A 23838-nucleotide genomic window follows, 5' to 3' on the forward strand; every position below is an offset into this window, starting at 1 on the left:
TTTATTATAAAGGCCCTCACTAATGATGTCACAACCTCTGGTGCCCAGGAATGAGGCTTGTAATGCACTGAGGAACACAGCAGGACACCAAAGTGAGGCTAAGATACTGGGACATCAGACTGAGGCTTGGATAGTCTCTGGAATGAGGCATGGAGAACAAGGAAACAGGAACAGAGTCATCAGTGCAGGAGGAACGTAGTGCAGAGAAGCCATGGAGCCTGACCACCAAAAGGAAAGGTGAGTCTTGAAGCAGGGGTGCGGCCATGGCTGTGACAGCCAGATTAGTACAGATTGATCCTGCACAGAAAATTGTCTCTCTTTCACATATGCAGAACTCAGATAGACTCCCCCAACCAGTACAGAATAAGTAACTACAAACAAAAAAAAATAGAAATATGTAGACAAAAATTAAACTGTACACCAAAGAAGCCAGACTCTGCATACAGTGCAACACCAGAGAAAGAGAAAGTGATACAGGTTCCCCTGTACTGTACAAAATACAAAGATAGATGTAAATTTCAAAAACACATTTCATTCACTACAATCTACAATACAAATTAACAAATACAACAAATAATTAGAGAATGATACCATTTTATTGAACTAAATACATTTTTCAATTAGCTTTTGCAGGCCAAAACCTCCTTTCTCAGGTCAGGACTGTATACTGCTGTTATGGTATCCTGTCCTGACCTATGGAAGGAGATTTTGATTTATGAAAGTTAGTCAAAAAGGTACATTAGTCCAATATAGCACCTTATTTCCATTTTCTACTTATATTAACTGTTATCAACACAGCTTCAGCACTACTTTATTCTAAACCAAAAATAAAATTGGCCATTTACTTTTTCTAATTGCGTTGGTCTTACTCTCTGATTTCTGCTTCCATCATCTTCTTTTAACTCACCAGGATTTCCTGTCCATTTGTCATTTTCTCCCCCCCTTTCCTTTAAGTTTTCTTGAGTTTATTGATTCTGCCTAAGTCCAGATTTAGGACTCCTTTTACTAAGTGGCGGTAAGCCCAACATGGGCTTACTGCTCGCTATACAGAAAGTACCGACAGGCTACCGCAGCAGCCCAGCGGTACTTCCCACCCCTAGTGCGCCATCATTTCCGGCGCTACAAAAATTAATTTACTTTTGTAGTGCTGGAGTGTACCCGGTGGTAATCGGGCAGTGCCGCATGCTGCCTGGTTACCTCCGGGTTAACACGGGAACCCTTACCACCACCTCAATGGGTGGTGGTAAGGGCTCCCCCCTGAAATGGCCGCACAGCAAGTGCTTTACTTGCTGCCTGGCCATTTCCTGTAGGAAAGTGAGACTTCCCTTTTACCAACTGCGGTAAAAGGGGGCATCGGCACATGTGTAAAACATGTGCCGCAGCCTGAAAAAAGGAGCACTTAATTTTTTCTTATTATCCAGTCTTCATTTTACATTTTTTATTTTTTTTAAGTTTATTTTTTTTTACTGTGTATATCTATACTGCCCTCCAATGGCAAAAAGAAGCAAATGACATTTTTATCAAAATTGAGTTAATGGCATATTGCTATACACGTGTGTATAATCCTGCTTGAACTAAATGCTGTAGAGAGTCCTTTTTATGAAAGTTTACCTGGCAGCATAAACTATATTATAGTTCAAAAAATGTTTTCCCTGGTTTTCTCAAAATATGAGTTTTCCTATTTGCTTCCTTTAGCCATTGGAAGGCACTACAGCTTGCCATGTCTTTCCTTCACACTGGCTTTCCTATTTCACTTCCTCTTGTTCCCCAGTCTCTTGCTAACTCTATCCTCTTTCTTCTCCCACCCCCTAGCTAGCGTCTGCCCCCTCTCTCTCCTCACTCCCATCCAGCGTCTGCCCCTTCCAGTGTCTGCCCCTTCCAGCGCCTGTCCCCTTCTCTCCCCTCTTCATCTCAGTGTCTGTTCCTTCTTGCACTTATTCCCGCTCTCCCCACTCCCATCCAGTGTCTGCCCTCTTTCTGTGCCCCCTTCCATTCAACGTCTGTCTCTTCTCTCCCCTGCCACTGCTACTGATTCAGACCAATAGCAGTAAAACAAAGAACAGTCACTGTAGGCAGCACTGTGCAGATTTACAGCTGCCAGCTCTGCCCCAGAACAGAAAGTGAGGATGGAGGGATAGGGACCAGCAGCCATGAGTCTGCATAGTGCGGCCCTGTGGTGTCCTTTCTTTTGCCGCTGGTCTGTAACAGCAGCAGCAGCAGCAACCAGAGTGGCAGCAGGAGGGAGGTGGAGCAGGTTCCCGTGCAACTGCTGTAATCAGATCAGGATTGCTGGTACACAGCTTCTATAGCGAAGGTGCGCAGCTTAGAGGGAATATTGATGTGTACTTACACATGAATATACATACACACATTTTTTATAAAAGCCATTTCCACATCTAGAATATGACTGACACAGAAAATGCTTTAAGAAATTAAATTAAAAGTGGTTAAAAGGGAAAATCCTTTTTCAAAATTGAAATAACAGTAAAATAAAGCTACAGGCCATAAAAAGATCTTGCATTTACATATTCCAAGGCAGTAAGTGTGAGAACGTATAGTGCATGTTCAAGTCCATGTATACATGTATGAACAAGTGCAATACAGGAGTCTAAGAGATTCCCTTACTACACACAAGTCCTGTGGCTCGGGAAGAGATGGGAGTACTCTCCTTACAGATAATCAAGGATATTCAACACAGGGGGGATTCAAGGAGGTTGAAGCCTGTCCAAGGTATCAGTCTCCTAGGGGCTGATGCTCAAAACTAATGTTGGCGTTAAAGCAGTCAGCACCTGATTTGTGCTAGGGGCATAGCCAGACCTCACGGTGGGAGGGGGCCAGAGCCCAAGGTGTGTGGGGGCATATTTGGTCTGCTGCCTTGCTGCCCCCCCCCCAATTGTTAACCGCAAGCTGCAGCAAATACCTTGGCTGGTGGGGGTCCGCAACCCCAGCCAGCTGAAGTCTTGTCCAGCGCTGGTCTACAAATTGCCTGCCCTGCTCTCTCTTCCCCCTCATGTCATGCACGCTCCTTTTAGTGAAACTGCTCAGTTTCACTAAAAGGAGCGTGCAGGCCATGAGGGGGAAGAGAGAGCAGAGCAAGCAATGTTGCGGTGCTGGAGACTGGCCCTGGAGAAGGCTTCAGCTGGTGGGGTTTGCGGACCTCTGCCAACAAAACCAGGGTCCCCACACCACTGATTTGTGCACACGTTATTGTGAACGTGCTCGAGCGCAGGTGTTAACATGTACACAAGCGGCGGGGGGAAGAGGGGTTGGTGGTTGAGAGGCTAGGATAGGGGAGGGCAGACTTATACGGGGACTGTGCCAGAGCCGGTGGTGGGAGGCGGGACTGGTGGTTGGGAGGCGGGAAATACTGCTGGACAGACTTATACGGTCTGTGCCCTGAAAAAGACAGGTACAAATCAAGGTAAGGTATACACATATGAGTTTATCGTGGGCAGACTAGATGGACTGTGCAGGTCTTTTTCTGCCGTCATCTACTATGTTCTACTACTACATTAAACAATGCTGCAAATGCATTTAAATGGATGCAAATGAGGTAAGTTAGTTTTCCTTCCCTGTGCACAAAAGAAAGTGCTGTAATGCACAGAAGGAAATAATGGCCACTAATGCCGAAAACGTACTGCTAGGCGCGGGGCAGCATAGAAGGTTTTCAAGAGAAGATTTTTTTTTTTTTGCCAATTTTTCATCTTCTTTTGCAAAAGGAAAAAAGCCCATGCACCTTTGAGCACTGCTAATGAGAACCAAGCGTGTGCAAAAGAAGCCCAACCAAAAGTAGTAAATGTGCCCAAAAAATTTTTTCTGTTACGGCGGGTCCCCATCCCCATATTCTCTAGTGTGCAGTACAGTAGAAAATACTACTACTACTGATTACAGTGGGTGGGTATTCCTTTACATATTTAAGTCTTTTCTAAAGACTTCACCGCTTGGAATCCTCTCCAGTTCTGTGCCATAACCACTTGTGTGGCTGAAATATCCCCCTATCCACGGAGAACAACCGTTACAGGTACACAGCTGTATTTGCATCAGCCCGGGCAGTGGGCAGAGAGTAAGAGACTGAGCTGAATTATTGACGGGGGGGGGGGGGGGGGGGGGCTGGCACACCAAAGCAGCTCCTGCGGGGTTCTAACTTCTCGTGGGACTGCACGCGCCTCGTCTTGGACTGGTGACCACCTATCTACGCAGTTCTCCAAGACGTCCAAGTACGCGACGTCTTGAAGAACCCTGCGTAGATGGGTGGTCTGGTCACCAGGACGAGGCGCGTGCACTCCCACGAGAACCCCGCGGGAGCTACTTCTCCGGCGTCCCGCCCTCATCTGAGTGACACTTTTGTGTACTTAGTACTTCCTGTTTCTGTCAAGGAAGGCGCCGCCGGCAGCAGTCGGGACGCCGGCCTTAGAGCTAGAGAAGTTGTGTCATAGTGGACGTCGGAGAGGAGGAGAAGCGCGGATTGTTGGTGAGCAGCAACCTCAGTTATGAGATGGGTGTGGGTGAGGTGTCGGATCGCAGAGAGGGGGGTCATATAACATATTAGATCGAGAAGAAAGGAAGAGAGAGCAGACCACGGCAAGGGGCGGCCGGTCCCGTGTGAAGGCAGCCGAATGCCTGTGATTTTTTTTTGGTAACTTATGGTCTGTTGTTTATCGAGCTTGCTTCTAAAACAACTCTGAAATGTCAAATGTAGAGCTAGTTTCTGTTGTGTGGACACGGAAACGCCACGGGAAGCGGAAGACCTCATAGTTTGCTAGTGCAAAAGAAGTTTGCATAACGGCATCAGTTTAAAAACAACAACAACAGATGACAAGGTAAAGTTATGTTCTAATTTACTGTTTCTTCTGTCGCCCAGTTTTGGAGAAGAGAAATCGCGCATGACCTACACTGTTCCGTGACATAAACTGCCATTAAGAATAGATAGTTACTGGTAAGAGATTTAACTTGACTTTTTAAATGTCTGTTTTTTCTTGTTATAACATTTGACTGTAATGATTTCATAGTTCTTTAAAAAGTTGCCTTTCACGTGATGCCATGGTTTCTAATTTGTGTAATATTTTAACCTGATTTCCCTTTAGTAACACAGGGGCTGATACTGAAAACTAACGCTGGCGCTAAAATGATGGAGCCCCGATGTTCAATTCATCATGCTGTTCCAACTCAGTGCCCTAAAAATAGCGCCGGAACAGCACAGGAAATTAGCTCCCCAATGATCAATGCTAATAACATGCAAATTTAGGCATGTTATTAGCATTGATAATTGGGGAATAGTGTGTTTGACCAGTCCAGGCTGTCAAAAGCCCAGACCTGTCAAACACAGGAGTGGGACCTTTCCAAAAGCAAGGCCCAGATGGCCTACTGCCTCCCCCCAACCCCCCTCCCCTAACCCCCCCAAAAAATCCCTGGTGGCCCAGTGGGCTACACACCCCACCACCCCCCACCGTGGTGGTCTAGCCCCCCTCCCAATACTTCGTGGGTGATGGAGGAGGGAATAGCACTCCTGCTTCTTCCCGTGCTGCCTCCAAAATGGCACTCTGCCCTGTGCGTCCTGGAATGTGCTGAGCAAGGCATCCCTATTATATAATTTTCTCCCTTATATGATAGGGAACCCCTGCTCAGCGCATCCCATGATGCACTGGGCAGGGCACTGCCATTTTGGAGACGGCGCTGGAAGAGGAGGGAGTGCTATTCTCTTCTCCATCACCCACAAGGTACGGGGGAAGGGGCCTGCTAGACCACCAGGGTGGGTGGTATGTGTAGCCCACTGGGCCACGGGATTTTTTCTATGTTTGGGGGGGCTGGAGAACCACCGGACCTCCAGCCCCCCATGTTACTGTCCAGGGAGGGGGTGTGGGGGCTTGGGGGCACAAGGCCACAAGGACCTCAAGCTATTGAGGGGGTCCAGAGGTCCACTGGACCCCCAGGACCGACTGTGGCAGCCCGGGCTGCCTAGCAGGGCTAGAGACTTAACCCTAAAGCCAGCTCTGAGGTGGTGTAGGGTTATGGTATTCAGCCCATAGATGAGAGCTCAGTGCTCTGAATGTATGAGCGGAATACCAGAGAACTAATTTAAATGAGTTCTGTGGTATTCCCTCCATGCACACGCCTGAGCCCTTTGATTATCAGAGCTTAGTAAATTCGGGCGCTAGTGGCCTCTAGTGCCCGCATTTACTTTTGATTATTGGGGCATGAGTACGGTAACGGTTTACAGGGGTGTAGCCATGGGTGGCCCCAGGCCCACTTAGTGCTGTACACCTTTTACAGTACCGGCATGGGGGAGCAAGCTGGGCTCTGGGGTCTGCATCTTCTTCCTTCCCTTAACAAGCCCCTCTCTCAAAGTGTTGGTGGCAGCAGCGACTCTCACACTGTGCCTGGGGCTGATCCAACACCTCCCTACCTTCTGCCACGTCCCATCCCCCTCTGATGCAACTTCCTGTTTTGCCTGGGTGGACCGTGGCAGAGGGACGGTTTCTGGATCAGCTACAGGCAGCGTGTGAGAGTCGCTGCCAGCAGCTGTTTTTGAGTGACATGCATTTGAAGGTAGATGGTGTTGGGGTGGGGGGAAGGTGAAGATGTGGACTAAATCTGACAGCAGGAGGGAAGATAGATAAAGGGAGAAATATTGGAGATAGGGGTGGAGGGGAGGGAAGAAAAAAATGCAGGGGAAAGGAAGAAATATACATGGGGTGGAGGGGAAGGGAAGAAAAATGCTGGGGGAAGGGAAGAGGGAGAAATATTGGACATGAGAGTGGAGGAGAGGGAAGAAAATGAATGAGAAGGGGATAGTGATTACAGGGGTAGAAATATTGGTAATATGGAGTAGATTAAAGATGAAAGGGAATGGAAGGCTGGGGAAGGAGAGAGATGTAGGATGGGAAAAGTTCATTAGAGAAGGAGATGGAATGTAATGGGTTACTGAAAAGTAGTGTGAGAAGGTGAAACTTGAGTGAACAGAAAGGCAGTAAAGAAAAAAAAGAGCTAGAAAGGAAAGATCAGTATGTCAGAGGCAGGTGTAGTGAGCTTAGATGAGAAGAGAAAAGACAAATGGACAGCAGCCGCTTGATGAAGAATTAGCAGAAGACAGGAAAGCAGAAAAGAGAAATTAGAAACATGATGGAAATTTGAAATGTCCAGACAACAAAGGTAGAAAAAAGCATTTTATTTTGAATGTATTAAATGGAATATGGTTTATTATTATCCTTGATATACTGCCTTAAACTAATAAAGCGGTTCACAATATAAAATCACAACAGGTAAAATCATATATAAGGAATTCCACTTAATAACAGAAAAATACAAATAGAATATAGTTATTAGAACATAAAATATGATACTAGTAGTGACATCAAGTAAAAGCTAATACACTAGACCAGTGGTTCTCAAACCTGGTCCTGGAGGCACCCCAGCCAGTCAGGTTTTCAGGATATCCACAATGAATATTCATGAGAGAGATCTGCGTGACTGGCTTGGGGGAAGTGGGGGGGCCTCTAGGACAAGGTTTAGGAACCACTGTACTAGACAGAGAGACTCGCAAAGATCAGTGAATCCAAGGAGGGATAGTGATAGGCTTTCTCAAATAACGTTAGTTTTGGGAGATGTGCAGAGTAAATGTCTTTGCATTGAGTAGAGTAGAAAGGGAAATGCAATTGTTTTTTCTTCAGTGTTACAGTACATGCCACCTAGTTCAATTTTTGTGATCCCTTGTTCTGTATTTGATGAGGATCTATCGGTGGTGTGATAGTAATGGTAGATGGGGAGATCGGGGGGGGGGGGGGGGGGGGGGGGGGGGGGGAAATTTCCTAACATTGTTAGCTGAGGACCTTCTCCAAAGGTGGCCAGAACTCCCTTCTACCAAGCTCTGCGGTTGGTGGCAGCATCCTTGAGGCTATTTTATTTTGAGATATGTTTGTTTTAATTATTATGTATGTAGTTGATGTGAACCGCCTAGTACATGGGATAGAGCGGTATATAAACTGTGATATAAATAAAAACTAAGCATACATGGGGTGCCAGCATAAGTGGCTCAGAGATGTTACTGCTGCTTGCCAAACTTGGAAAAAGGGAGTTTTGGCTACCTTCGGAAGAAGTCTTCAGCTGACGGAGCTTGGAGATCCTAATCATCTAAAGTATTTGTATATTGTTGTGTGATGCCAAGGTAGGCCGGGGCCAGAGAAATTGTCCTGCCCACCCACCTTGGGCTCAGGCCTGAGATCATAAGTAGCTAAAGTATTTATATTGATTGTGTGATACTGAAGTAGGGTGGGGGCAGAGAAAATGTTGTGCCCATCCACCTTGGGCTCAGACCTACCCAAATTGGCTGTTTGCCTATTCCATTGGGTTTCAGTGTGGGCGCTGAAGCCATTAACACAGACTAGAGAATGACATAGGGATGTGGAACTGCAGTAACAAAACTTTTTACTGCTCTGTGGGAGTGGTAAAAAGCCTTGCTCCTGCTGTAAAAAAACAAAATAACTACGCTTACAGAGGGTCTGACCTTTCTGTCTTCTAAACATCCTTGCTGTCTGCCTTATGCAGTTGCGAGGACTGCTTGGAGCCCGCGCCCCCAGATTTCTGTGATGCTACGTTCGCAAAGCTCCTGGCTTGCTGCACTGTGAACTTTGCTCTCACTGTGATGACGGTTCACATTCTGCTGACTCTGGGACTTTTGAGTGCTAAAGTGGCGATAGTCATAGGTGGCGGCTCTGGAATCAGCAAAGCTATTGGCGCTGAGCTGCTCAGCTTAGGTTGGTTCAGCTACAGTTGTGTGGAATAGAACTGGAGGGGAAATGGGCTAAGGGGTCACTTATGAAGTTGTGCTGCCTGTGGAATGATAAATTTTAGCAGTATAAGTGCCAGTACATAAGTATTACCATACTGGGACAGACCGGGTCTATCAAGCCCAGCATCCTGTTTCCAACAGTGGCCAATCCAGGTCACAAGTACCTGGCAAGATCCCAAAACAGTAAAATACATTTTATGATGCTTATTCTAGAAATAAGCAGTGGAGTTTCCCTAAGTCCATTTTAATAATGGACTATGGACTTTTCCCTTTGGAAGCCATCCAACCCTTTTTTAAACCCCATTAAGCTAACTGCTTTACCTACATTCTGTGGCAATGTATTCCAGAGTTTAATTACACATTGAGTGAATAAATATTTTATCCAATTCGTTTTAAATTTACTACTTTGTAGCTTCATTGCATGCCCCCTAGTCTTAGTATTTTTGGAAAGAGTAAACAAGCAATTCACGTCTACCCGTTCCACCGCACTCATTATTTTATAGATCTCTACTATATCTTCCCTCAGCCGTCTTTTCTCCAAGCTGAAGAGCCTTAGCCTCTTTAGCCTTTCCTCATAGGGAAGTCGTTCCATCCCCTTTATCATTTTTGTCACCCCTCTCTGTACCTTGTCTAATTCCACTGTATCTTTTTTGAGATGCAGTGACCAGAACTGAACATAATATTTGAGGTGCGGTTGCACCATGGAGCGATACAAAGGCATTATAGTGTTTTCAGTTTTGTTTTCCATTCCTTTCCTAATAATACCTAACATTCTATTTGCTTTTAGCCACCACTGTACACTGAGCAGTGAGTTTCAATGTATCATCAGCGATGATGCCTAGATCCCTTTCCTGGTTGATGACCCCTAATGTAGAACCTTGCATTACATAGCTATAATTCGGATTCCTCTTTCCCACGTGCATCACTTTGCACTTGCTCACATTAAACATCATCTGCCATTTGGATGCCCAGTTTTGCAAAGTCCTCTTGCAATTTTTCACTATCCTCTTTTGATTTAACAACTTTGAATAACTTTGTGTCATCAGCAAATTTAATTACCTCACTAGTTATTCCCATATCTTGATCATTTATAAATATGTTAAAAAGCAGCGGTCCTAGCACAAACCCCTGTGGAACTCCACTTTCAACCGTTCTCCATTGAGAATATTGACCATTTAACCCTACTCTCTTGTTTTCTATCTTTTAACCAGTTTTTAATCCACAAAAGGACACTACCTCCTATCCCATGACTCTCCAATTTCCTCTGGAGTCTCTCATGAGGTACTTTGTCAAATGCCTTTTGAAAATCCAGCTACACAATATCGACCGGCTCACCTTTATCCACATGTTTGTTCACCCATTCAAAGAAATATAGAAGAGTGGTGAGGCAAGATTAAGAACATAAGTATTTCACTTCACTAAATCCATGTTGGCTTTAAATTAATCCATGCTTATGTATATGCTCTCTAATTTTGTTCTTTATAATAATCTCTATCATTTTGCCTGGCACTGACGCTCACCGATCTGTAATTTCGGTGTTACATTGGCCACCCTCCAATCTTCCGGTACCATGCTTAATTTTAAGGATAAAATACATATTACTAACAATAGTTCTTCAAGTTCATGTTTCAATTCTGTCAGTACTGTGGGATGTATACCATCCGGTCCTGGTGATTTGCTACTCTTCAGTTTGTGAAATTGCCCCATTACATCTTATAGGTTTACAGAGATTTGATTGTTTCTCTGACATGTCAACATTGAATACCGTTTCTGGCATCAGTATCTCTCCCACATCTTCCTCGGTGAAGACTGAAGCAAAGAATTCATTTCATCTCTCTGCTATGTCCTTGTCTTCCCTGAGTGCCCCTTTTACCCCTCAGTCATTTAGCGATCCAACCGATTCTTTTGCAGGCTTCTTGCTTTTAATATACTTAAAAAAAAGTTTTTTACTATGTATTTTTGGCGCCAACACAATCTTCTTTTTAAAGTCTCTCTTTGCCTTCCTTATCAGTGCTTTGCATTTGACTTGCCATTCTTTATTTTATTTATTTGTTGCATTTGTACCCCACATTTTCCCACCTATTTGCAGGCTCAATGTGGCTTACATAGTACCATCAAAGGCGTTTGCCCAGTCGGTAGATAACAAATACAAAGTTGTATAGTGATCGTATGAGGTATAAGTGGAGGGTCGGAATGGATGAAGATTGCGTGATGTCCTGTTCGATCATAGTCATGCTGTGTTGGTAGGTGAAGAGGGTTATGTGGGGTCGTTGGGGTAGGCCTTTTTGAAGAGGTAGGTTTTTAGTGATTTCCTGAAGTTCAAGTGGTCGTGGATTGTTTTCACAGCTTTTGGGAGCCCATTCCATAGTTGTGCGTTTATGTAGGAGAAGCCGGCTGCGTAATTTGTTTTGTATTTCAGTCCTTTGCAATTTGGGTAGTGTAGGTTTAGGTAGGATCTTTATGATCTGACTTTGTTTCTTATTGGTAAGTCTATAAGGTCTGTCATGTAACCTGGGATTACGCCTACATGATTTTGTGGACTAAGGTGCAGATTTTGAAGATGATCCGTTCTTTGATTGGGAGCCAATGCAGCTTTTCTCTGAGGGGTTTGGCACTTTCGAAGCGTGTTTTGCTGAATATCAGCCTGGCTGCTGTATTTTGGGCGGTCTGGATTTTTTTAATGTTGTTCTTTGCAGCCCGCGTAGATTCTGTTGCAATAATCTGCATGGCTTAGGACCATTGATTGTATTAGGTATCGAAAAGTTGCTCTTGGGAAGAAAGGTTTTAATCGTTTGAGCTTCCACATTGAATAGAACATTTTCTTTGTTACAGAGTTTACTTGGCTCTCGAGGGTAAGGTTGCGATCAAGTGTGACACTGAGTATTTTCAAACTGTCTGAGGTAGGGAGGGTATGTCCTGGAGTATTTATGGAGAGAAGAGGATGAGGCAATGTGTTTTTTTGCTGTTCAGTTTCAGTTGGAATGAGTTTGCCCAGGACTCCATGATGTTCAGACTATCATTGATTTTGTTGGTTATTTCTGTCAGATCATGTCTGAAGGGGATGTATATTGTAACATCATCTGCGTAAATGAATGGGTTAAGGCCTCGGATAAGGACTGTGCCAGTGGAATCATCATCATGTTGAAGAGTATTGGTGATAATGGTGATCCTTGAGGTACTCCGCAGACTGCTTTCCACGGTGGTGATATGTTTGACTTTGATTTTACTTGGTAAGTTCTGGTGGTTAGAAAGCCTTTGATCCAGTTTCCTTCAATCCCGAAGTGGCCTAGTATTCTTAGTAGTATGTTGTGGTTTACCATGTCGAATGCGCTCGACATGTCGAACTGGAGGAGGAGTATGCTTTTGCCTGTGGCAATCTCCTGCTTGAATTTGGCCAGGAGGGTGACTAGGACAGTTTCGGTGCTATGGTGGGATCGGAATCCTGATTGTGAATTATGTAGTATTGAGAACTTGTCCGGGTATTCTGTAAGCTGTTTAGTCACGAAGCTCTCCATCATTTTTACTACTAATGGGATAGACGCAACTGGGCGGTAATTGGTTATATCGTTTGTGCTTTTCTTGGCGTCTTTTGGTATTGGGGTGAGTAGGATGTTGCCGTGTTCCTCAGGGAAGAGATCTTGTTGTAACATGAAGTTTAGATTGGATGTAAGGTCTGCTATGAAGCGGTCTGGGGCAGACTTGAGTAGATGACTGGGACATGTATCCAGTTTGCAGTGGGACTTGGCGAACGTGTGAGTCGCTTGTGTAACTGATTCGGTGCTGAGGAGATTAAATATTGTCCAAATGCGGTCAGCTGGGTATCCCTTCGGAGGATGGGTCCAGATAGATGAAGAAGATTTCGATGTCGGTATTGTGATGAGGAAGTGTGCTGCATAGTTTTATTATTTTTTCGTTAAAGTAGTTAGCAAGTTTGTCTGCGGGTGGGATATCTGTGTTGGTTGTGTTGATAGGGGTGGTGTCTAGTAACTTATTTACGAGTTGGAATAGTTTCTTCTTATCTTTGTAGTCCGGTCCTAATTTGTTTTTGTAGTAGGACCTTTTGGTTTGTTTTATTGCGTATTTGTATTTTCTATGTATTTGTTTCCATGCGTTGAGTGTGCGTTCATCTTTTGTCTTTCTCCATACTCGTTCAAGTTTTCTAGATTGTGTTTTGATTTTTTTTAGTTCGTCATTGAACCAAGGTATAGTGTTTTGTATTTTTGATATTTTTGTTTTTAAGGGTGCTATTTTGTTTAGTATGCTGTTGCATCTGCCATCCCAGTGGTTGAGATAAAGTATGGAATCAGTGTGTGTTGTCCATTCGTTGTCGTATATTTGTTGCCAGAATATTTGTGGATCGATTTGCCCTCTTGTAGTGTAAGTAGTACATTCTGGTGTACTGTTTGAGCCCTTCTTCTGCCAGTTTAGAGTTAGGTTCAGTTTGTAATGGTCAGTCCAAGGTATTGCTGTCCATTTGATGTCTGTTATTAATAGATTGTCTGTAGGTAGTTTATGTGATAGGAGGTCCAATGTATATCCTTTGATATGGGTAGTTTGCATGTGGGGCCATTTAAAATCCCAGGACTGTAGGAAGTCTTTACATTAAGTACATAAGTAATGCCACACTGGGAAAAGACCAAGGGTCCATCCAGCCCAGCATCCTGTCCACGACAGCGGCCAATCCAGGCCAAGGGTACCTGGCAAGCATCCCAAATGTACAAACATTCTATACATGTTATTCCTGGAATTGTGGATTTTTCCCAAATCCATTTAGTAGTGGTTTATGGACTTGTCCTTTAGGAAACCGTCTAACCCCTTTTTAAACTCTGCCAAGTTAACCGTCTTCACCACGTTCTCAGGCAAGGAATTCCAGAGTTTAATTATGCGTTGGGTGAAGAAAATTTTCTCACATTTGTTTTAAATTTACCACACTGTCGTTTCATCGCATGCCCCCTAGTCCTAGTATTTTTGGAAAGCGTGAACAGACGCTTCACATCCACCTGTTTCACTCCACTCATTATTTTATATGCCTCTATCATGTCTCCCCTCAGCCGTCTCTTCTCCAAACTGAAAAGCCCTAGCCTCCTTAGTCTTTCTTCATAGGGAAGTCGTCCCTTCCCCGCTATCATTTTAGTCGCCCTTCGCTGCACCTTTTCCAATTCTACTATATCTTTCTTGAGATGCGGTGACCAGAATTGAACATAATACTCAAGGTGCGGTCGCACCATGGAGGAATACAACGGCATTATAACATCCTCACACCTGTTTTCCATACCTTTTCTAATAATACCTAACATTCTATTCGCTTTCCTAGCCACAGCAGCACACTGAGCAGAAGGTTTCAGTGTATTATCGACGGCGACACCCAGATCCCTTTCTTGGTCCGTAACTCCTAACTTGGAGCCTTGCATAACATAGCTATAATTCGGGTTCTTTTTTCCCACATGCATCACCTTGCACTTGCTCACATTAAACGTCATCTGCCATTTAGCCGCCCAATCTCCCAGTCTCGTAAGGTCCTTCTGTAATTTTTCACAATCCTGTCGCGAGTTAACGACTTTGAATAACTTTGTGTGATCAGCAAATTTAATTACCTTGCTAGTTACTCCCATCTCTAAATCATTTATAAATATATTAAAAAGCAGCGGTCCTAGCACAGATCCCTGAGGGAACCCCACTAGCTACCCGTCTCCATTGTGAATACGCATTCAAGTGCGTTTGTGGAGTTGGGGTCTTCTAGCTGAAGGTTAATGTTGCCTAGTAGCAGTAGGTTGTTGTTGTTGTTTGATATGAAGTCCAAGAAGGTGGGCTGACTTTCCTTCCAGTTGCCAGGTGGTCTGTAGAATAATACACAATTCAGGTGATCGGTTAGGGAGTTGTTATGGATTCTAAATGAGGCAATTTCTAGTTGGGGTGTTATGGAGGTGGCTGTGGTTTCGGTGGTGAAGTTTTCTCGGTATATTAGTGCTATGCCTCCACCTCTCTTTTCCGATCTGGTTCGGTGGGTGATTTTGTAACTTGGCGGGCACAGTTCAAGGATTATGGGGGTGTTTTGGTTGTGAATCCATGTTTCATTGATAAAGATGAGATTGAGGTTTTCTGAGGTGATCCAATCTGATATTGTTGTTGTTTTGTTGATTACGGATCTAGCATTGATGTAGCCTACCTGGATGTTTTGGTATGGGGCTTCTAGGTTTGGTGTTATGTGGATTTTTGTTAGTTGCCATTCCTTGGGTGACGTGTGTTTGTTGTGGTCTTTCCTCTCATTTTGTTAAGTGATGTCCATGTTTTGATAGTTTTCCTTTAGTGTGAAGAGAGTCAGTTTGGTGGGTATGAAGTAATGTTCTACGAGTGGGATGGATAGTGCTAGGTGGATCAGTGAAAGGGAGTAGATTACCAGAAGTATTTTGATTGTGTTCATTTTGGTGTCAGTTTAGGATGTATAGGTTACTCACAGTCAGATGCTCGGGAGTGAAGTCCTGGACACCTATAAGTCAGGCTTACAGTGAGAGTGGGAGCTCAGCAGTTCTGATGGAAATACAGGCTCACAGTGAGAGTTCAGCAGTTCTGATAGACGTAGAGCCTCAGAAGCAAGCTGCCTATTGTGGGAGGTGCTTTATGGTATCACCAACCGTCGACCTGGTTTGAAATTATGTTGTGAAAGATGATGGCTGAGGAAAGCCTTCCCCAAGAGCAGGCTACAATAAAGGTTAGAGCTCAGCAGCTCTAATAAAAGTGTAGACTGCTATAAAAGTGGGAGCTAAACAGTTCTAAAGTAAGTGCAGGCTTACAGTGAGAGTGGGCACTCAGCAGTTCTGATGGGAATACAGGCTCACAGTGAGAGTTCAGCAGTTTATGCTATTTTCAGTCTGATCCTTCTTCCATGTTCTGAAGGATCTTCTTTTAGCTCTAATAGCTTCCTTCACCTCGCTTTTTAACCATGCCGGCTATCATTTGGTCTTCCTTCCTCTTTTGTTTTAATACACGAAATATATTTGGCCTGGGCTTCGAGGATGGTATTTTTGAGCAGCATCCACGCTTGATGTAAATTTTTGACCTTCGCAGGTACGCCTTTGTTTTTTTTATCACCGTTCTCATTTTATCATAGTCTCCTTTTTGAAAGTTAAATGCTAACGTATTGGATTTCCTGTGTGTACTTACTCCAGAGCTTATATCAGGTCTGATCAAGTTATCATCACTTATCTAGAGGCCCCAGCACCAGATCATTTGCTTCACTAAGGACTAGGTCTAGAATTGTTTCTCCTCTTGTTGGCTCTTGAACCAGCTGCTCCATAAAGCAGTCTTTGATAACATCAAGAAATTTCACCTCTCTAACATTCCCTGATATTTATTTAGTCAATATTGGGGTAAATGAAATCACCAGTTATTATCATGTTCCCCAGTTTTTAGCCTCCCTAATTTCAGGTAACATTTCTACATCTGTCTCTTCATCCTGGCCAGGTGGACGGTAGTACACTCCTATCGCTATCCTTTTCCCCTTTACACATGGAATTTCAATCCATAGGGATTCCAAACGTCCAAGCTAAAAAGTAAAAGAAAAAAATTTAAAATGCTTATATCTAGGCCGCAGAAAACAGACGCCAATATGTGCTTTACGTTTAGGTTTTACCAGGTGCATTTGCTCAGCAGCCAAGCTTACCGCGGAACTCTTCTGTGCATGTGTCTGCACAATCCTCCTGCCGAACTCCCTAATGCTCAATTCTATGAGTGCACCTATATTTGCATCACATTAGCGTTTTGTATTACGGTGGTGGTCTTCTTTGCTGTTCTAGCTGTAATTTTACCACGCTGTTCGGAACAATGCCAGAGTTTTGAGCATCGCTGCCTGATTTAATAAAGTTTCTTTACTCACAGACCCAAAATAGGAAAGGAGCCCTTAGTGAACCAGTTTCTTAAAGAGCTATTGCTGATCTGGAAAGGGTTCCCCCCCCCCCCCCCCCCCAACTTCACTGGGGACAATGTTGGAAGGATGGGGAGGCAGAAGCAAGAGAATTGTCTACTGCTGGTTTCTAAGTTTTGGGGCTGGCTCTTAGATTTTGTGAAAATTTGTCAAGGGCTGACAACACATGAATGACATGGTTGCCCTTCCAACCTTTTCAGAGTGCAGTCTTATTTTTGCTTCATTGTTTTCTAAGTTAAATAATTAAAGGAAAAAAGTTTGGGTGTTCTTGTTAGGAGAGTCTTTCCCTTGGGGCACAAGAGTCCTGAAAGTTGTTATAGCTTCCTCTCACCCGGTCTAGGTCGAGCTTCCCATTTGTCTGGCTGCACTGATTTGGCATGGATAATACGGAGGTTAAAATTTAAATGTACCTATTAATTTTGGTGTTTTTTTTTAGTCCTAGTCAAGAATAAAAACCCATTGAAGACAACAATTCAACTGCTGTTTTTATTCTTGGCTCTTAGCTTTGACATATTTATAGTGAGAGTGGACAGTGGCACCAACCCCCCCCCCCCCCCCCCCCACCCCCCAAAAAAATAAGAGTAAAATCAGCTCTGAGCTTTTTCTCTACCTTCACCTGCTGGCTATACACTGGTACAGCAGGACTAAAGAAAAGGAAATTAGCAAGTACACTTTAAATTTTACCTTTATTCCCCATACCTTTTAACATATTGAAAAGCAGTGTTTATCAAGTTTCCTTTTGATACAGATGTAGAACTGAGTGATCTTGACTTCACATGCTCAATTCTTTGTAATGGAGTCTTCTGAAGAATTTGTACTGTATTGATACTGTAACATGTTTTTAAATATTATTGAAACAGTGCACCAAATTTACCATTGTTTTTTATTTTCAGAATTGTACTGTAAGAAGCCTGATTTCATCTCAAACGTAGTGAGAGTGTCGTAATTTCTTCTGACAAATAAAAATCTTGGATAAAGAAGTGTAGTTGCTTTGTTAGTCCACTTTAAGGTAATAAATAGAAACAAAAAAAGGGTAAATTAAGGTAATTGTTTTATTGGACTAACTTGATATATTTTTTGACAGGCTTTCGAAGGCAGAGCCCTCTTCAGGTGATAAGTTGAACTATGAACTTTGGTGTAGGTGTAAGCTGTCTATAGCTACAGTTTGTCGTATGAAACGCTTACTGTACTTTCAGATGCTAAGGAATTAAAACTCTAGCATGATTGACTATGAGGCTATTTGGTAGCATGATACTGATGTTCAGGCTAAAGCACTGATGTGTATCATATATTTTTAAAATCAATCTGTATGATTAAAATTCTCCAGGTCATGCAATATCTATCCCTCACAACTATAGCTGTTGTTTGATCAAAATTTGTAATCATGATAATTGGTTGATTAAAAATTTTGATTGCAATTTAGTTGTGGTCCCCAAAGTCCCGGGCTACCTGAAAGATGCCCTGTTGGTGTAGGGTAGGGTGGATACCGGTAATCCCCAGTCACTGCTGCTCGTGGCCAACATTTTGAAGCTGGTTAGCAGGGGCAGGAGCAGATGGGCCCAGGGGGTTCTATGGGAGGGGAGATGTGGGGGGCCCTTGGGAGAGGGTGGATGCACTTGGAGTGGGCCTTTGGGAAGGGGAGATTTCTTCTGGGCTGTGGGCCCTTAGGGGGACGGGAGATACTGAATTCAGCCCACTGACCACTGCAGGATGCTAAGCACTAATGTTGATTATATTAATTTTTGTTAATTGCACTCGTTAATGGTGATAAAACAGCACTATACTCAACATTTCTTAAGTGCTTAAATTTGTCTGACCGCCTTCTATAAAATAATGCAGCCAAGATATGTTTGTGTTTGTAAACTATGTTGCAAGTAGCATATTCTTTTGACATTTTTGCTATTATCTGAGTTCAAATTCCAGCTGAAGTATGCAGCTACTCATGTTGGTCTGGGTTGTGGATGCTGTGATAACGTTCATATCACTTGGTGCTGGAAAGGAATCAGTTGTTATATAATGTTGACATTGGGGTAGAGGGGGAAGTTATAAATGTGTTATTTTACTGTTAAACCCCCGTTATCAGTATCTAGGTTTCAATGCATGAAGTGGAACCTGTGTTAAAATAGTGTTATTTAGTAGTAAAATGACATGTTTTAGCGTTAACCCACATTGATAATTATGCCTCTTAGTGGCTGCATTTGGGGCCTATGGTTACAGGATTCTGAAAGGAGTTCTGTTACATGGACTAAAGTAAGTTGGGAGAAGGTATAAGATTGGGGAAAAATCCCTAAGTAGTTGTAAATGAAAACTCGTAATACCAGCTCCTGTGTCAGATTTTAACCTGCAAGCCCAAAGGAATGCGAAGAAAGTGCCATATACAAAACAAAAATGTGAAGGGGAGCCTAGGTAGTTGCAGATCAAGGCTTATGGTTCCAAAAGTTAGCATACTTGAGAGACAACTGTCATCCAGTTGGACTGATAATCATATTTTGTGTATTATTTTTTAGGTCTGTTTTGGAGTGGAACCTGAAAATGGGTTCCTCTGTTAAAACAGAGCTGGTGCTGCTCTCCTTTCTGCAGCATGGAACGTATGTTGATCGTGACTTCTGCACTGAGTTGGATTCTCTGAAGAGCGAACTGAAGACCAGGGACCCTTACTTCCGTGGTTTCTCCCTTGCAGATGGGGAGCTACAAACAGATGGGAATCAGTTTGGCAGAATTTTACCACAGTCAGGAGATTTTGGTATGAATGGATTTTCTAATATACTTTTTAAGGTTCTTTACATTTTCAGGATATCTGTGTTCTAGTCCATGTTTTCTCAATGCAAAAATGTGGGTTGAGCAGGTTTAAGTGCTGCTTATGCACCTTTATTGGTGGCCTCTATAATGGCATGTATCCTTCTTTTACATCTCTTGGGATGCAAAGTTGCAAACTTGAGAGTTTTGTCCCACAGTTGAGTGCTGTTGTCAATCAGTAAAGCCAGAACATTTCTATGTATTTGCAGTATAAAAATATATGAAATACTTAGTTACAAGTACTATGTATAGCTGTTGACTGTTCTATGCAGATTCAGTTTAAAATCTACAAAAAGGCAGTTTTGATTATTGCAGCTGGTGAACACATCAGAAGGTAGTCACTATTTTCCACCATTTTATTTTTATCCAGGGTTGTATGTTCACTTCTATTCTTTCTAGGTAGCCCAGCCATTAAACGAACAGTCTCTTTGGCTTGAGAGCATAGACCATGGCCCCCTTTTTGGAGTATGATACACGTACACTGGCCAGTAGTTGCACTATTGTGTGATGACTAGGGCTTCTCTCCTCTAATAGTGTCTCAGCTGTCCCTTTCTCAGTGTATGGAGAGGTCTGTTGGTTCTAAAGCTATGTTAATAAACAGCAATGGAATAAATCTCAACCATTTTTTCTTTTTCTGTGACCTAAACACAAATTGAGTGCATAATTCTAGAGGAGGGGGTGGGCTTCATACTTCACTTGAGACTTTGTGGTGAGGATATAGTATAGGAATAGAAATACCATATAGACTGCTTTTCAGATGTTTCCTAGCCATGATGCCATCAAAGGAATCTATGTGGGATGCAAAGAACAACTCATAAAGGAACTCCAAACAGCCCAAAACACAGCAGCCAGGTTGATATTCGGTAAAACACGATTCGAAAGGGCCACTCCCCTCTGAGAAAAACTGCACTGGCTCCCAATCAAAGAACATATCACCTTCAAAATCTGCACCCTGGTCCACACGATCATCTAAGGCGTAGTCCCAGGTTACATGTCAGACCTTATAGATCTACCAACCAGAAATAGAACCAGATCATCATGATCACACATGAACCTCCATTACCCAAATTGCAAAGGTCTCAAATACAAAGCAACCCTTGCATCCAACTTCTCCTACATAAGCACACAATTATGGAACGTTCTACCAAAAGCTGTGAAAACAACCCACGACCACCTAACTTCAGGAAATCACTAAAAACCTATCATTCTGTTCAAAAAGGCGTACCCTATCGACCCAGCTTAAATGCCTCAACTCAGCAACACAGCAAAACCAAAGATCGTACTGAACATTATATAACCCCCCTTTCTTCAACCCTATTGTGCCTGCAACATACCTACCTTATCTGACCTTGACATTACACTGTATTTATCTACCTTATTCGACCTCAACATTACATTGTATTTGTTCCTCTACTGGACTAGGCGAACACCTTACAGTACTATGTAAGCCACATTGAGCCTGCAAATAGGTGGGAATATGTGGGATACAAATGCAACAAATAAATTCATTTTTGTTTGTTAGTATTTGTTATACCACCTTTTGACCAAAGCAAGCAAAGCGGCCTACTATCTAAAAAGGAAATGAACCCAAGTCCTACTATAGAACCCCCCTCCTCCCAAATATACCTTTCTATACCAGGCTGTCTTTTCAGCATCAGCTGATGACACTACTAGAATCCGTGCCTCCTGTTGACCTTATGCAGGCTGAGTTACACCATCTGATCAGCCTGTAAAGGCCGATGATACCACTGCCCAGGTTGTTTGTGTGTGGGAGGGGGATGTATGTGGGTTTTTTCCCCTGTTTTAGGGCAATGGTGATGTTCCCAAAAAAGGATTTTATGATCTCATTTGGAGTTGCAACCCAGAGTTTTGGAACCATTGATGATATACGTAAACATCATGATGAATATCAATAATAATACAAGTATTAAAGAATGTCTGCATGTACCCTAACTGCTTTATTTGGCTAAAATATGATGCGGTATATTTATGCATGTGCTAAGCTATACCTTTTGCATCTTCCAAGATGTTCAGAGATTAAAAAAAAGCTATACAGATTTACCTTATAAAATAAATATTGGGCTAGGCTAGTGTAGAGTGTTCTTGTTTCAGTTCCCCAATCAGCTCTTCCACATCCAGGGTCAGCAAGGACTGGGTATGCAGTAAAGACAGCATCCTTTATCCCCGGGGAAGAGAAGGATTTGTGATCCTCAGCAGGAGCAGCACATAGTGGCAAGATTTTGGAGCCCATGAAATTGCAATGACCAGGTTAGGAACAGAAGGGAAGAGGATATGTTAAAATGGGGGGGGGGGGGGGGGGGGGGGGGGAATTCCTGGATTATTACAAACGAATATACCTGGTGCTAGAATTTATTTATTTATTACATTTGTACCCCACGCTTTCCCACTCAAAGCAGGTTCAATGCGGCTTACATAGTAATTGGGATTACAAAGTATTGGTGGAGAGAAATAAGTTGAGTATTATCGGAGTAATAAAAGAAATAAGAATGTACAAATGCAGGGATGAGGGGAGTAGGAGAAGTATGAGCAAGGGTAAGTGAGCGATTAGAGGGTAGATGAGGCGGAGGGGAATGGGTAAGAGTGAAGGGAGTAGGAGAAGTGTGAGTAAGGGTAGGTGAGCATTGGGGGAGGGGTCAATGAGGCGAAAGGGGATAGAGCAGGGGAAAATGAGGCGGGAGATGTAGTCTAGGTCATTGTCATTGTCTCCTGGATATGTGATGAATAGATGGGTTTGTGGGAATTAATCCTATCATTGGTTCCAGTAGAACTGGAAGAAAAAAGGAGAAATTACTAGGCAAAACAAAAAAATTAAAATTGTAAACTAAAGGGCCAGTTTTCAAAGGAGTTAAATCCTTAAATTGGCACCTTTTAAAAATTGTCTAGGGCCGAGACCCTAAATTTATGTGCCAAGTTTCCCTAGGAGCCCAAAAAGTGGGTAGCTATGGGACAGTGTTAGGGCAGTAGAAAAGGAGCCTAAATATAGGCAATGGTAGCTCTAAATTGATGATCTTATTTATTTATTTATTTATTTGTAGCATTTGTATCCCACATTTTCCCACCAATTTGCAGGCTCAATGTGGCTTACATTTACCGTAATGGCGGTTGTCATTTCCGGGTGACAGAATTACAAATGTTATTGCATTAAGGTGCATACATATATTGGTAGCATACATACATACATGGAACATATCATGGGAGAAAGATATAACGTGCATATGTTAATGGTAAGGAAGAATACATTATGGTAATACATGAAGGTTCCTGAGTAATAGGTTGGATTGTAACATACATTAGGTCATCGATTGTGGGAAGACCATATTCGAACTAAGGATTAAAGTGGTAGTGCTTGTTCATTAATAGCTAGGAGGTTAATCAGTCAAGTGATCAGATTTCAATTGTGTCTAGGTCGTGTGAAGTCTTATTATTTAGTGTTTAAGATGGATGTTTCTGGTATGCCTTCTTGAACAGATCAGTTTTCAGTAGCCTTCGGAAGATAGTTAAATTTGACTGAAAATCTTCCCAAATCTAGACATCGGTCTTATTTTTGAAAATTGACCCTTGTGGTCAATTCTCCAAGGACAATCAGGCTGAATTATTCTCACACATGGGTCGAAGATCTGCATCGGCCCGGGAATTGGCATAAAAAGAGCAAAAATTACAAGTTTGCTAGAGCCTTCTGGCGCACATATAGCGCCGCACCGTGCATGCGCGGACTGACTTCCCGCCCGTTGAGCGAGGAGCGACAGCTTTTTCTGTGGCTCCTCTTTGTGTGCCTGGGAAAGAGCCTTCTTCAACTTTTGAAGTACTTTTTCCTTCGGTTTTTGTGTTAGTTTTCGTTCTGTTTAAAATAAAATTAAAAAAAAAACATTTTTCCCCTTTTTTTCATTTGTTTTGTTTTTTTCCCTGTTAGTTTCCTTTATTTTCGTAGCGGCCGTCTTTTAGGCCGCACGGTCGGGTCTCTCTTTTGTGCTTTTTTTCTCGGCTTTGGGACTTAACTGAAGAGCGCAGTTGCGCAACGGGCGGGAAGTCAGTCTACGCATGTACGGTACTGCATGCGCACCAAAAGGCTCTAGCAAACTTATTTTTTGCTATGTTTTTATGCTAATTTGCGGGCCGACGCAGATCGTCGACCCATGTGTGAGAATAATCAGCCTGCTGTCCTCGGAGAATACCTGCTACAGGTTAGTATCTTCGCTTCATTGTGATAGTGCATCATACTATTCCAGTATATATTTTTTAAAATCTTTATTTATGCAAATGTATGTGGTTACAATAATAACAGGTAGTCAACAATTTTGAGGTTTATCATTTTGGC

General features: G+C 42.9%; 1 protein-coding gene across 3 annotated transcripts in view; it reads left to right on the top strand.

Annotated features, from left to right (window-relative positions):
- Positions 1 to 217: 217 nt before the first annotated feature.
- The window catches only part of BID (BH3 interacting domain death agonist), a 51718-nt gene continuing 28097 nt past the window's right edge, over positions 218 to 23838 (top strand). The window contains exons 1-4 of one of the 3 annotated variants that reach the window (XM_030215252.1): positions 218 to 237; positions 4862 to 4936; positions 17600 to 17715; positions 19214 to 19449. In XM_030215252.1, coding sequence (XP_030071112.1) covers positions 19239 to 19449 — 211 coding nt within the window. In that variant the 5' untranslated portion in view covers positions 218 to 237; positions 4862 to 4936; positions 17600 to 17715; positions 19214 to 19238. Of the gene's footprint in view, positions 238 to 4310; positions 4472 to 4861; positions 4937 to 17599; positions 17716 to 19213; positions 19450 to 23838 lie in introns of those variants that run through there. The other 2 variants (XM_030215251.1, XM_030215253.1) reach the window with 2 other exon arrangements.

The sequence above is a fragment of the Microcaecilia unicolor genome, chromosome 9 (genome assembly GCF_901765095.1).
Source record: "Microcaecilia unicolor chromosome 9, aMicUni1.1, whole genome shotgun sequence".
NCBI classification, from domain to species: Eukaryota; Metazoa; Chordata; class Amphibia; order Gymnophiona; family Siphonopidae; genus Microcaecilia; species Microcaecilia unicolor.